The sequence below is a fragment of the Anser cygnoides genome, chromosome 12 (genome assembly GCF_040182565.1).
Source record: "Anser cygnoides isolate HZ-2024a breed goose chromosome 12, Taihu_goose_T2T_genome, whole genome shotgun sequence".
Lineage (NCBI taxonomy): Eukaryota > Metazoa > Chordata > Aves > Anseriformes > Anatidae > Anser > Anser cygnoides.
In genome coordinates this window covers 3,579,367-3,591,530 of record NC_089884.1, presented here as the reverse complement: position 1 = coordinate 3,591,530, position 12,164 = coordinate 3,579,367, and the positions used below count along the sequence as shown (strand labels likewise).

General features: G+C 42.6%; 1 protein-coding gene across 2 annotated transcripts in view; it reads left to right on the top strand.

Moving 5' to 3' along the window:
- Window positions 1-4,691, top strand: part of CRISPLD2 (cysteine rich secretory protein LCCL domain containing 2) — a 30,301-nt gene extending 25,610 nt beyond the window's left edge. For both annotated transcript variants that reach the window (XM_013195057.3, XM_013195056.3), the window contains one exon: window positions 1,314-4,691. In XM_013195057.3, the coding sequence (XP_013050511.1) occupies window positions 1,314-1,368 (55 nt within the window). In that variant the 3' untranslated portion in view covers window positions 1,369-4,691. The remainder of the gene's footprint in view (window positions 1-1,313) is intronic.
- The last annotated feature ends 7,473 nt before the right edge of the window (window positions 4,692-12,164 follow it).

Here is a 12,164-nt window from a genome sequence, read left to right as displayed (position 1 = left end):
ATCATAGTGATTGAGTTGCAGCTCATTCGGTCCTTGCTAATTTGCTACTTCTGGTTTGGTTTGTGATGTATTTTTTCACATATCGGTGTGATGGTATTGAGTTCTCAAACCTGTCTTTGAAAAAATAACATTCATCACTATTGTGGTGGGTTTTGGTTATTACTGACATGGCTGTCTGCTCTGTGAGGTTCCTTTTTGTTATAATAAGAAATCCAACTGAGTTTGATATTTTTATTCTAGTAATGAATATTCCAAAACACTGCTGCAGAGGAAAATAATAATAATAAAAGACAGGAAAGCTATAGACATTAAATATGAGATTCTTTGGTACAGGTCTACCAGGATCAGCTTTTTGTAGCTGTGTGGTTTGTAATTTGGCAGATTTGCTTTCAGCTTGGATTAATATCACAGAATCTCCTGCTCATACCAGTTTTCTTCTACCTCTGTCTTCCTTTAATTTATCTAATTTGTCTTTTATACTGACAGAGAACTTTTTGCTTGCATGACAAACTCTAGCCAAGCTAAGAATAAACTCCCCCACCAGCAGTGACATGTAATATGAGCACTGGGTGCTGATCTAGGAGGTGAGGGAAACCAAAGACGCTGTAGCAGCAGGGATGAGCATGAAGATTTGGAAAGCGTTATTTACACTCAGCAAGAAGGAGCACCTCTGTGCTGCGAGACCGTGGAATAGCTTTTCAAAAATCAGGGTGAAAACCTTATCCTTTAGGACATTGGAAATAACCTTTGATAAAGATACGTGTACAAACAGGTACAGGATAAGCCCTCTTGCCCTGTGCTCAGTCAGAGCTGTTGGGAGCACCTTTGAAGATGGAAAATGAATATACCTATTGATTGTCACTTAACGTGTGCTGATCTGTCTGCTCCCATTGCCAGCACCTGGAGATGGGCCAGATGGGCCCTGGGAACCTGCCAGCCTATTTGACAACTATTTTTAGGGAAACCTGTTCTCTTTATGCACAAATCTCTGTAAAAGGGAGCACGGTGTTCCTCAGATAAAAGCTAGAGTTGTAAGAGGGGCTTTTGTTTCCCAGTTCCTTCTGTTGACATTAGGACGTAGATTTGGATTGAAAGCATGAAACAAAAGTGAACTCATGAATTTCTGCCTCTTCTTTTTCATCCTTTTTCTTTCTCCTGTCCTGCAGCAGCTCCTGGTGGGGCTATATCAGCACAGACCCAGCATGCTGAATTGGTGCACCCCAAAGAAATTCGGAGCTTCCTGTAGCTCTTTTGCACCATGAGCTCTGCAGTGCCTGCATCTGGTTCATTGCATATTTTTTTTTTTTCTCCAGGTTGACTAATCCTTCAGATGGAAATGCTTTCCGAATTTTCGCTGTGAAGCAGTAAATTCCCAAGGAAGGTGCAAGTTTCTTTGGGAGAGCGCTCTGCTGATCTCCAGAGACAGGAAGGCTCCTCTGATGGCATCAGCTCTGAACATACCTTCCTTGCCAATCTCTTTCAGGGAATTAGAAAAGAAAAGAAAAAAAGAAAAGGAAAAAAAAAAAAGACCAAAAAAAAAAAAAGACAACAGGTTCTGACTCAGCTGTTTGCATCTCATCGCACCTGTTCAGCGTTGTATCTTTTCGTTTTGTGTTATTGTTTCTCTAGGGGCATTCAGCAATGATAAACCATTCTAACTTTCAATTTACAAGAGAGGTGTGCTGCACAGAACTGTGGTGGCTCAATGTACAGCAGCTGTAGGGATCTTGGCCTGGCCCTGGATGGCTTTTTGGGGATGTGAAGCATCTTCTCCAGTGGACGTGGTGACACACAGACTCAGAACTGAGAGATGGTCCAGACGCTGGGCCCTTGGAAATAAGAAACTGTTTTAAAAGATACATCATTTGGGGAGAGTTTGGGCTGTGATAGAGTGTGCTTCTGTATGTTTGATTTGAGTGCAAAAGAAGAGAATATTTGGTATTTTTGTAACGAGGTGAGATGCATCAGCGCTGCTGTGTTAGACTGCTGGGGCATTGCACTAGGCTAAGTTGTACTGTGGGGGAGAGGATGTTTCTGTCGACTGGATATCAAAGCTTTCTGGGGACTGGAGCAGGGCATGAGATGGTGGCAGAGACCCACGCTGCAGAAAATGAAGCCACCAGATCATCAAAACAGCAGGTTTAGTGTTTGCTGGTCAAACATTCACAGGTACTTTGCAAGTGTCGTAACCCATGAGAAGTCAATGAACTGGGGCTCCTGTGCTGGCACATCTCATACTATATTACATGCCATTTAAAATAAAACTTCAGTTAAATGCAGCGTATTGTTTTATACAGCAGTGCTGGTTGTTTTATCTGTAGTAGTTAAGTAGTGATAAAGTTAATTTTATTTTTGCTAGGAATCATTGCATCCATAGGAAGCATGTTCACTTTACCTTCATGAAGATCTTTGTTGTGTGCGCAGTTCTGATACTTAAAAAGATACAGCATAAATTGGGATAGATTATTATTATTTTTTCCCATTGTTTTTTGACACCAGTGGATCCCAAGTTTTAGTGTAAATGCTGTACCCCTGAGCATTTGATATCCAGGATGTTGTTTTGCAAAGCCTATAGATGTTGTCGTGATGCTATTTAATGTTTTGTTATTTATGTCTCAACATGCATCCAAAGCACTTCAAAGCCAAGAGAATAGCCTGGTCTGAGCTGCTCTTTAAGGCAGGAGACTATTCTCTACTTCATACTAGAAATTAATTTTAGGCTTGGTCTAAACACAAGTCTGGTTGTCTTTTAATGCACACACATCCAGTAAGTTCATTAATCATGAGAAGGCAACACAAACTTTAGTTCTTCAGTTCCTGTAAAATATAATCATGCAGCTCAATAAATTGATTGTAATATTCTATAACAAATGGGAAACTATTTCACTCTATTTGGCAGATGTCTCATAGCCACTTGTATGCTCAGGCTGTGTACAGTTTAATCTAGAGAGTTATAAAAACCATGTCTTCAAGCTGCTTTAAAACACAGACCAAAAATGTTAATATGATTAAGCACTTCTTTAATTCTGCATATGCCATGAAATCAGCAAAGAAATTACATTTATCACTCAGCTTGTCTCACCATTGGGGTTTCTTTCTCTGTGAAATCTGAATTTGGAAAGAGACCTTCTGTAAAATATGAAGTTGGAATTGCAATCGCCTCCAAAAGTACTGCACAGCAAACCTACCTTCGGAGGGGGATGTAGAGAAATGACTGTGTCATCTTTGTTTATATGGTATTGTCTTCCAAGGTGTACAGTAGTTGCTTTAGATAGAAAAACCTTTTTTCTTACTAGGTAAATCGATGTTAAAAACAGTCGGGACATATCTTAGGAAAGCTGCTGGTTGGAAGCATTTGAGATCTTGGCAGTGAGATAAGGCTTCCCTGTTTCTGCTCACTGTGAATAATTAAGCTATACACAGGCTGGTTCAAGCCCATTAAATGCTGCAGCATGAGTCTATGACCATCACGGGCCAAATGGTAGCCGCAGTGCTATTTATTGAATTGGAAAGTGTAAGAGATGCCATCAGGTGTCCAGGGGCCTCCTTCCCACTGATTCCATGCGGATTGCAAGAGCACATAACATGCCTCAAAGCTAATGTAGGATCCCACCTCTAATATGCTGTCTGTGACAATTATGGATGCTGTAAAAATGGTGGAAAGAAACATGAGGGCTCTTGGAGAAAAGTCTAGAGGATTACTGTAGAGCATATAAAAATCCAAACATCTCGGGATGTAGCTACCTGATAGAAAAGGAGCAGGGGAGGAATTGTCCTTCCACCAGAAATATCCTAAAGTGCTTAATTCAAGTTACAATTGTGTATTTTTATCTTCAGCCAACTGGTTTGGATTTTTAGAAACTGATCATAATTTAAGTCTGTGTCTGTTTATTTTTATATTTGTTGTACAAAAGAGAAATTGTGACTTTACTACACAAATATTATTTGAGGTCCTGGGTGCTATTAATTTAAACATACCTCCACCAGAATTAGGGGTGATCAGGTCCTCCAAGACAGTAAAGATATATCAATGACTTGCAATTGCATGTGCTAGCTATTCATATATAGGTGGGACAGTACCAATTTTTAGCCCAATATTTCCTGATTTTACTTCTGATACCAAAACATTTCTTAGCCTAATATATTTCAATGCAGCTTACAGATGCAGCACGTCTTTACATCTCCAGATACGTTCCTCCTTAGACCCTAGCTCAGCAGATTAGTAAGCACATGCCATCTTGAAGCACCTGGGCGCATCCTTGCTGAATCCAGGTTAAACCCCTGGCAAAGCCGATGCCGAGCGGTTGTTCTAGCTTCCCCAGCTGCCAGTGCACGTTTGGGTCTGCTGGCTCCATTCATTTCGTCATTTTAAGTCATCAGCGGCCATTCAGCCACCAGCTGGTTGAAGAACCTCCAGTCGTGTACTTGGTCAGTTGTGCAGTCTAAATATTTAGGGCCAGTTCATAGAGTTGCTTTTTTTTTTTCTATGAAAAATGATGTATTTTACTACTTCCTATGTGTAAATGTTTCTTGTAAATTTTTGTGTGCCTTTGCATGTTTTTCAAGGGGCTGTGTGTTTGTTTATAAACTATATATATTTTTTTCTAAATACAGAATTGTAAAATACCTTTTTTCCTCCATTTTCTTTTGATTTCTGAATTATTTGTGAAATAAAACCTTCCCAGAATGAATGCCACCCTTGTCGTCAATGCTCAGCTACAGCTGGGGTTGTATTTAGAAGACTGAGCCTGAGCTATTTGGGATTGCTCCTGGGGACCAGAGTATCCCCTGGAGAGCCCAAGATAGATCGAAATGTTCAGAGTCTATTCCACAGACAAATAAATAGAACTGCCCAGTACCCCGGCATTAAGTCAACTTTTATCCTATTTGGAATAAGGTGTATTATTCCCTTACATCCTGGGAGTAAGGGAAAATTCATGTCTGTCTCTAACTCCCTGAAGTAGATTAAAGTGGTGGAAAAAAAGTGTTTAATGAAGTAATGCTGCAAAATACAACCGGGATGAACTCCTTTCTGTCTGACCAGGCTGTTGTTAAATGTACCCTTATTTTGGAAGTGAAAAGTATATGGATTTTTTTTTTTTTAATTTCTCCTTGAAATTTTCTCTGAGCTCATACTTACCAACAGCACCGCAAATCAAACCAAGTTGTTTCATACTAATTCAATACTATCTTGGTTAAAGGAGCAAGATGACAGGGAAGTTTATAGCTTAGGCTCCAGGCAATGAGCACCAGATGGCTTTTGACCAAAAATGAGGGCTGAGCCAAGGGAGAGAGTCCTGACTGACAAGAAGGCCTTGAAAAAAATATGTATTTTCCATTACATATAAAACAAGATCATCATAAAATACAGAGATGTTTGCATTAGTCCAGGGCTGCCCTGATACTCTTATGGTTGAACAGTATTTACCTGTAAAACCCAAAGCAAGGATTGACGTGGTAATGCTCATTGCTGGGCAATGACTTCTGCTGAAGGAGTCACACAGCTACTGTACGCTCTGCAGTTACAAACTGCCTATCCAAACCAGTTTCTGCTTGCTTTCTCCACTGCCACTGCTGCAAAATCCTTCATTGCTGAAAACTTTGGGGAAGACTTTCATGAGCAGAGCTTAATAGTAAGCAGAGAAGGATATTACAACTCATGGTAATGTTGGGATTGCCTAGAGCATCCCACTGATTGCGACAGCTCTTTGGTTTCCTATTTGTAGTGCTACAAAAAGCCCCAAAGTGCTATTGCAAAATTTAGGTCTTTGTTGGCCTCTGGAGGAAAACCGCACATCGATCAAAATTTAAGGTTGATATTCTGGTCGTCTGTGCTAGCTCTTGGCTCTTTGATGCTTTTTCTGGTTCAGCTCACTGTTGTCTCCTATTTGAGCGGTGTGCTTTCTCCTATGCTCATCATCAACAACAAGAAAAAGTGGTGTGACTGCCATGTGTGAACAACACTGTGGACAGCTGTGCTTTCTTTCCAAATGTTAGATGTGCGAAACAGGTAAGCGAGCACTAGGAACAAAATGAAAAGATGTAGGAGACTTTTTTTTTGAAAGCTGCCTCAAAGTTTAGCTGAAGCTGCAGTTGGACACGGTGCAGAAGCTCATGATAAAACTGGAGCATGTATCCCTTGGGGCTCTCTCTGCTTGCCATTTTGGGAGACACTTCTTGTTTCCTGCCCCTCTGCTGGCCCCCCAGCCTGTGCTGAGCTCATCAGAGGCTACGTATAACGTGAGCATACCTTGGGATGGGTGTTCTTCCAAAAACCCACATTCATTTATAGGATGGACGCAGGCAATGTTTTCAAAGCCATTTTGCAAACGACAGGGTTGGTTCGCATTTATACTAAGGACCTACTTTAAGGCACTTAGAAGTCATTTATGCCACTTTAGGGTGTGGACTGAGCAGTGCAAAGAAGCCTCAGTGCAAATAGAAAACCACCCTTATATCTTGTTGACAGTGGTTAAAATAGGGTTAGGGAGTTAAATCAACAGACAAGGTCTCCCTTATGCAGCACTCTTCTCTGCAGTGTTTGCTCCTCGCTGCCTGCACCATGTGAGCAGGCCAGTGCTATATGCAGTCTCCCTCCTCATCTGCTGTGTAGCCAAGCACTTCGTGGTGCTGCTAAGTGTCAAATTGAACATAAGGCTATTTATAGAGGGCTAAAAGTCAGGAGGCTCAGGTGGAATAGTATAGCTAAAAACTGGAGGAGATGGGAGCACAAGCTCGTAAAATAAATGCTAGGCTTAAGAATGCCTTACACAGGATTCTTGCTTCTTACAGGCTTGAAGCTCCTCTGGTTTAGGGGCTGTGGTGACCGTGACACCAGAGGAGGGCCTGCCAACCCACACAGCACCGAGAAGTGCCTGGCAAATCCTAGGTTTTTATTTCAGAAGCTGCTTCTTCAAGGCTTATTCCTGCACATCAATCTTTTGCACTTGTGCAACAACCATCTATAACTATGCCAGAGGACCATTTTTTTGTCTTTTTTTTTTTTTTTAAAGCTGCCATTCCGGACGATTTTACGATTTTGAAAGTGAAACCCTTGTGAGCTGGGAGTGCCAGGGCACGCTCTGCCAGGAATTCCCCAGGAGCCGTCCCCAAGGCTGCCGTGCCTCTGTGCTGAGCAGGGTAAAGTGCTGTTCCTCAGCAACCCGGGAAAACACACACTGCAGGACGGTGTGAACTGAGCGACCAAGGCTGAGGAATGAGAGATTATTCTATAAAAGGAAAAAACCTAGAGGAAATAAAGAGTTGTTGAGCACTGGGGAGATAGCAAAGCTATCTGTGGGCAGGTGTTTGATGTCGTTGTTGCCAGAAACAAAGCATAAAAGCAGCCACATTTCCTTTTCTACCGGCTTAGCAGCCTTGTGAGCAGGACAGAGGGGTTAACAGCTAACAGAGACACAGGTTGACAGGACAAAGTTTTTTTGATACCATCTCACTTGATGTGCTGGTAATCAAAATATAGTTTGCAGGAATGCAAGGAAGCTCCAAAACTGCATCAGTACTTGTGTCTGAAGAGTAATCCTCAGTGATTCATAGTTGAAATCTTTTTCATTTCATCTGTTTAAGTCTATGGAGAACTGTTCTCTGTGCTTGAGATTTCAGCCTGATTCTGACTGGGGTTTTTATTAATAAGCTTTGCAGTGAAATAGAGAAGAAAGTGCTTATTTGATCTCCACAGGGTTGGATAGCACAGAGCTGAGAAGGACTGAGAACGTGCTGAAGGGTAAGGCTAGAAATCAAAGCCTACTCTGAAAGCTGGAGAAACAGTCTGCAAAAAGAGGCTGGCACTCAGAAGACAGGAATACAAGGAATAATAAAAGATGGAGACCAACCAGTAAGGCAGTAACTCAGCCCAGCTGAGATAAATACGCATCAACAGCATCACTTTATTGCCAAAGAAGTAAATGTCCTATCAGATGTGCAAGAGGGATACAGGCTGCAAGACGCATTGAGAAACCTTTCAGCTTTGCTCTGCGGTGTTAAGGTCTCTAGCGCAGTGTCAGGTCTATGTGTTTGTGCACTACTGCCTGAAAAGTATGCAACTGACTGCAGGAAGTCCAGAAAAAGGCAAAGAGAGTAACCTGAGAGCTAAAGCAGTCCCCAAGAAAGAGGGGGGAGGATTGCTGAGAATAGCAAAAGGAAGGTGGAAGATTAAGTCTGTAAAAGTACTGCAAGGGGAGAAGAGGCCATTTGTTTTTCATGTCCAAAGGGAACCCACTGAGAAGCAGGGGGCTTAAACTGCAGTGGGGAACATTGAGACTGTTGGGAAAATTGGGAAAAGCTCTGACTGGACCAGACGACCTGCATGGTCTGTTCGGACCATCATTCGAGGGTTTCAAGAAAATGCTGGACAGCAGGTCATACAACTGAGATAGCCCCTGCTAAATCATCTTTGAGTGGGGGATGTTCTAGGCAATGTCTTGATTGCCCTCCCAGCTGTGATTTCTATCGTTTTCAAGTTTAAAGGAAACATGAAATCATATGGAAAAGGGTATCAGCTGCTTGGACCAGGATGGCACACAACCGTAGATACAGATAGAGACCTTCTATAGAAGTGGTCTAGGTAAGGGTGTGCAGCATCAAGCCAGTATGCAGTGAGTTGATAAAATCAGTCATTGATCTCCGAACTTTTATTCAGATTTATTATTATTATTATTAATTATTATTATTATTTCCCTGTAGGTCTCTTGACAGAAAAATGAAGCATGTAGGATCCTGAGGTGGGTTTGCAGATGGACCCCTGGACCTCCTGCCACAGCTGAGGTAAAGTACTGGCAAAAAAATCTAGAAACATTCTGATCTGAAATGCTAGTGAGGGGTGATTTAGGGCATCCCTATGGCAATGTCACCGATTGGACTAACAAAATTGCGTGTTGATTTTGGACAACGTGAACCACTGAAATGCGGTGGAGGCATCCTGTACCAGTGCCAGGCATGTAGAGCTGTCTGAGGACAGGCTTTTGGTGGGAAGAAGGAGACCATGTAAGTTTTCTCATCTGCAGAGTCATGAAACAATCTCAAATGTCTGAGGGCAGCTGGCCAGCTCAGCAGGCTGCGTTTGCCTTTCCAAATACATGAGTGAAGTCAAGCTGTCTTAAACCGTTACAGCAAACAGATGTACAGAGCTAAGTATCCTACTCCAGGTCAATTTTTAATTTTGTTTTTAAATTCTTATTATTGTGGGGAACAGCTTCCTTATCAGAAAATGATGATTTTTTTTTTTTTTTTTTTTTTACAATCCTAAGTCCTAAATTGGAGTTTGTTTGGATGCCAACCATGAAAGTGTTTGAGTTTTGATGAGGTCAAAACTCTCTCGTCTAGATGAAGATAAAGACTTTAAAAGTCAACTCTAGTTGATATTGTGGACAGCTCAGGACGCAGTTCCAGAAAACTCTTGTGCTCCTATTTATTTTTTCAGGACAATTGCTGGAGAGGCCATCAACCCCTGGTCTCTTGGCAGCTGGGGGGTGCCACATGCACAGCATGGCCTGACTGCGAGCACTCAGTACGGGGGGGTTCCCTGGCCCCCTTGGGAGTCCCACGCTGACGGAGAAGAAACTCGTGTGAGGTCTCTGCTCTCCTCTTATATAATCCGTGACTTCAGATAAAATTAATGCCAAGTACCCAAAAAAGGGATTGTGTGTGCTGTCTTGCAGCCTGTTCCCGTAATCTGAACACAGCGTTCAACTGTGACAGTTTTGCCAGTAAAAGAGAGGTTTTTCCTTTGCCTTGAGATCCAGATTTAAAATTAGCTGCGTCTCAGCAGAGCCATCGGTGGAGATGCCTGCCAGCCTCAGTGCTCAGCGTTAGAGGTTCAGGGCCTTAAAAGAGCTCTGCAGCCCAGTTTGAACAGTAACCAGAAAAGTTTGTTCAGGGAGGGCTCCCTGGCTGTTAACAACAGGAGCCTCCATTAGCTCCTATATCGAGAAAACTGGTCAAACTTTAAATATATAAATACTTCCTAAAGTAAATATTAGTGAGTCACAGGTACTAAATATTAATAATTCTTACATTGGGGACAGAAGTATTAGCAGGATCTGTAAGGTAGGCCTTTTTTACGTGCAATATTGCAGAATTGGGTATGTGTTCTCTCTTTTTTTGTTTTGTATGTGCCAAACTTTCATGTCTCAGATTCAGGCTTGGAGCTGCTCTGAGGCCTTGGGTCAGAGAAGCCGGTTGGTGTCTGAGTCCCAGAGGGCTCCGTACTTGCAAATTGCAGATAGATTAAGTTTCTTATTGCCAGGCTGACCTCTGGGGAGAAAAAAATAAAATAATAACCACATTTAAGCAAAGTTTATGCAACCACTCAATCCCCCAAAGCACTTTTGTTGCATTAAAGAGGAAAATGGAGTGTGAGCCACCTCTCTTCATTCTTCTGTGAGGCAGTTTTAAGAGAAAAGTGTTTCTTGTCAATCAAAATGCCAAAAAAATAATCAGAGTTTTATAACTGAAATTGCAGTTATTTAGGTCACTTTCTTTTCATGTTTGAAAGACTAACTTCTTAAATGTTGTCACTGAAAAACATTAATGGATTTTTTAAAAAAATTATTATTACTATTTAATTTCCCATGTTGTACAGCTGGTGTTTGCTGGCTCATAGTGAAGACTAAGGTGTTGTCTGTGTATAGAGGGAGCAATTTTTCTGCTGAAATTAAAATAAATAAATAAATAAAGAGATTCCAGGGCAGAACCGTGAAGGATGAAGAAACTTGGAGTAATGGAGCAGTAGTGGCGAAGATCATGGGGGTATGACGTGGACTCAACGTGGAGTCTAAGGCCTCATTTTTGTCAAACTGAGGGCAGTTTTGCAATGGACGTTGAACGCAAGCCAGTCCCCAAAAACCAGAGGGGTGAGTGGAAGTCAGGATGTGAGGTGGTGCTGCTGCTTTGAACCACCACAAACACATTTTCCTCTTCCTCCCCAGAAGTAAAGCATTTTATTCGGCCAGCCATGAAAGACTCAGTCTCACTGTCAGGGCCTAGTTTCACGGTGCCATGCCCTGGCTCCACACCCATCCCAAGGAGGCAGGCCTAGCGCGGCGGCTTGGAGCCTGCTGCCGCTTAGGTGGTCCCCAAACCCACCTGGTTTCTTATTCTTCAGCTCCTTTGAGCCAAACCCCAGCTTTGTGAGGACTCTGCAGACATCTGGGAGCTTTTCACTCCGAACAGTTGATTCAGTAATTAGCACACCCATTAGCTCAATGTCTGCAGCTCTCTGTTGTAGCTTCCTGGTCCCGTGTGGCAGCGCAGGTGGAGGCCCCTTCCTGGGAATGGTGATTCCTCTTCAGATTTTGCTTTTTGAGTCTGGATTTGTTCCAATGTGAAGATAAAGGGCACACTGTGGCTCCAGGGTAAATACGTGTTACTGAGCCCAGATCTGTACTGGCACAGAGAGGCCAGCAGAGACACATTGAGTCTATTTTCACTCAGCCTAGAGCTATCAGAGGTTTAGGAGATAACTTTGTTTTCCAAACCTGCTGCAGACAGTTTCTACTGAAAGGACTCACAGGTATATTTCTTATGCAGAAACTGTATAAAAATAGCACATTTCATTTTTTCCCTGCAAGCATGTGGAAGAGTGTCTCCATCAGCTCTGCCTCCCAGCAGGAAAACCATTTTCTGTGAGATACCAGGCAGCAGTACTCTCTGCTTCACCTAAATGCAATGTAAAGGAAATTTCTCCTGAGGCAAGGAGAGCCACGAGCAGCCCAGCTCTTCCTGAGTGAACGTTTGGGCTGCTGGAAATAAACGGGCGGCTTTCCAGCTCGGCGGGTGGGCAGACAACAAGGCCGTTGTTCCTACCCCTTCATATTGAAGGCTTCCCACTGGGCCTTCCTCAGAGAAAATGAAGTGGAACAGCTCGTTCAGCTGGTCAAATAGCACCGAGACACACACAAACTGGAAAATTGCCACGGATTACAGACCTGGACAAAAAACCGACTTCTGCTGTTACGCCAATGGCAGTTGTCATTAGTTTTGAGCTTGATTGCTGACAAGTAGACAGATGGTCCCCTGTCACTACCCCATTTGCAGACCTGGTTTGAACATCTGTTGAGGCACCATTGTTGGGGTACAGTGAGGCTTTATGGCTTGTCTAGCTGCATCCCACCATTGGGAACGTCCTAATTTTGGGAGAAAGGTACAGG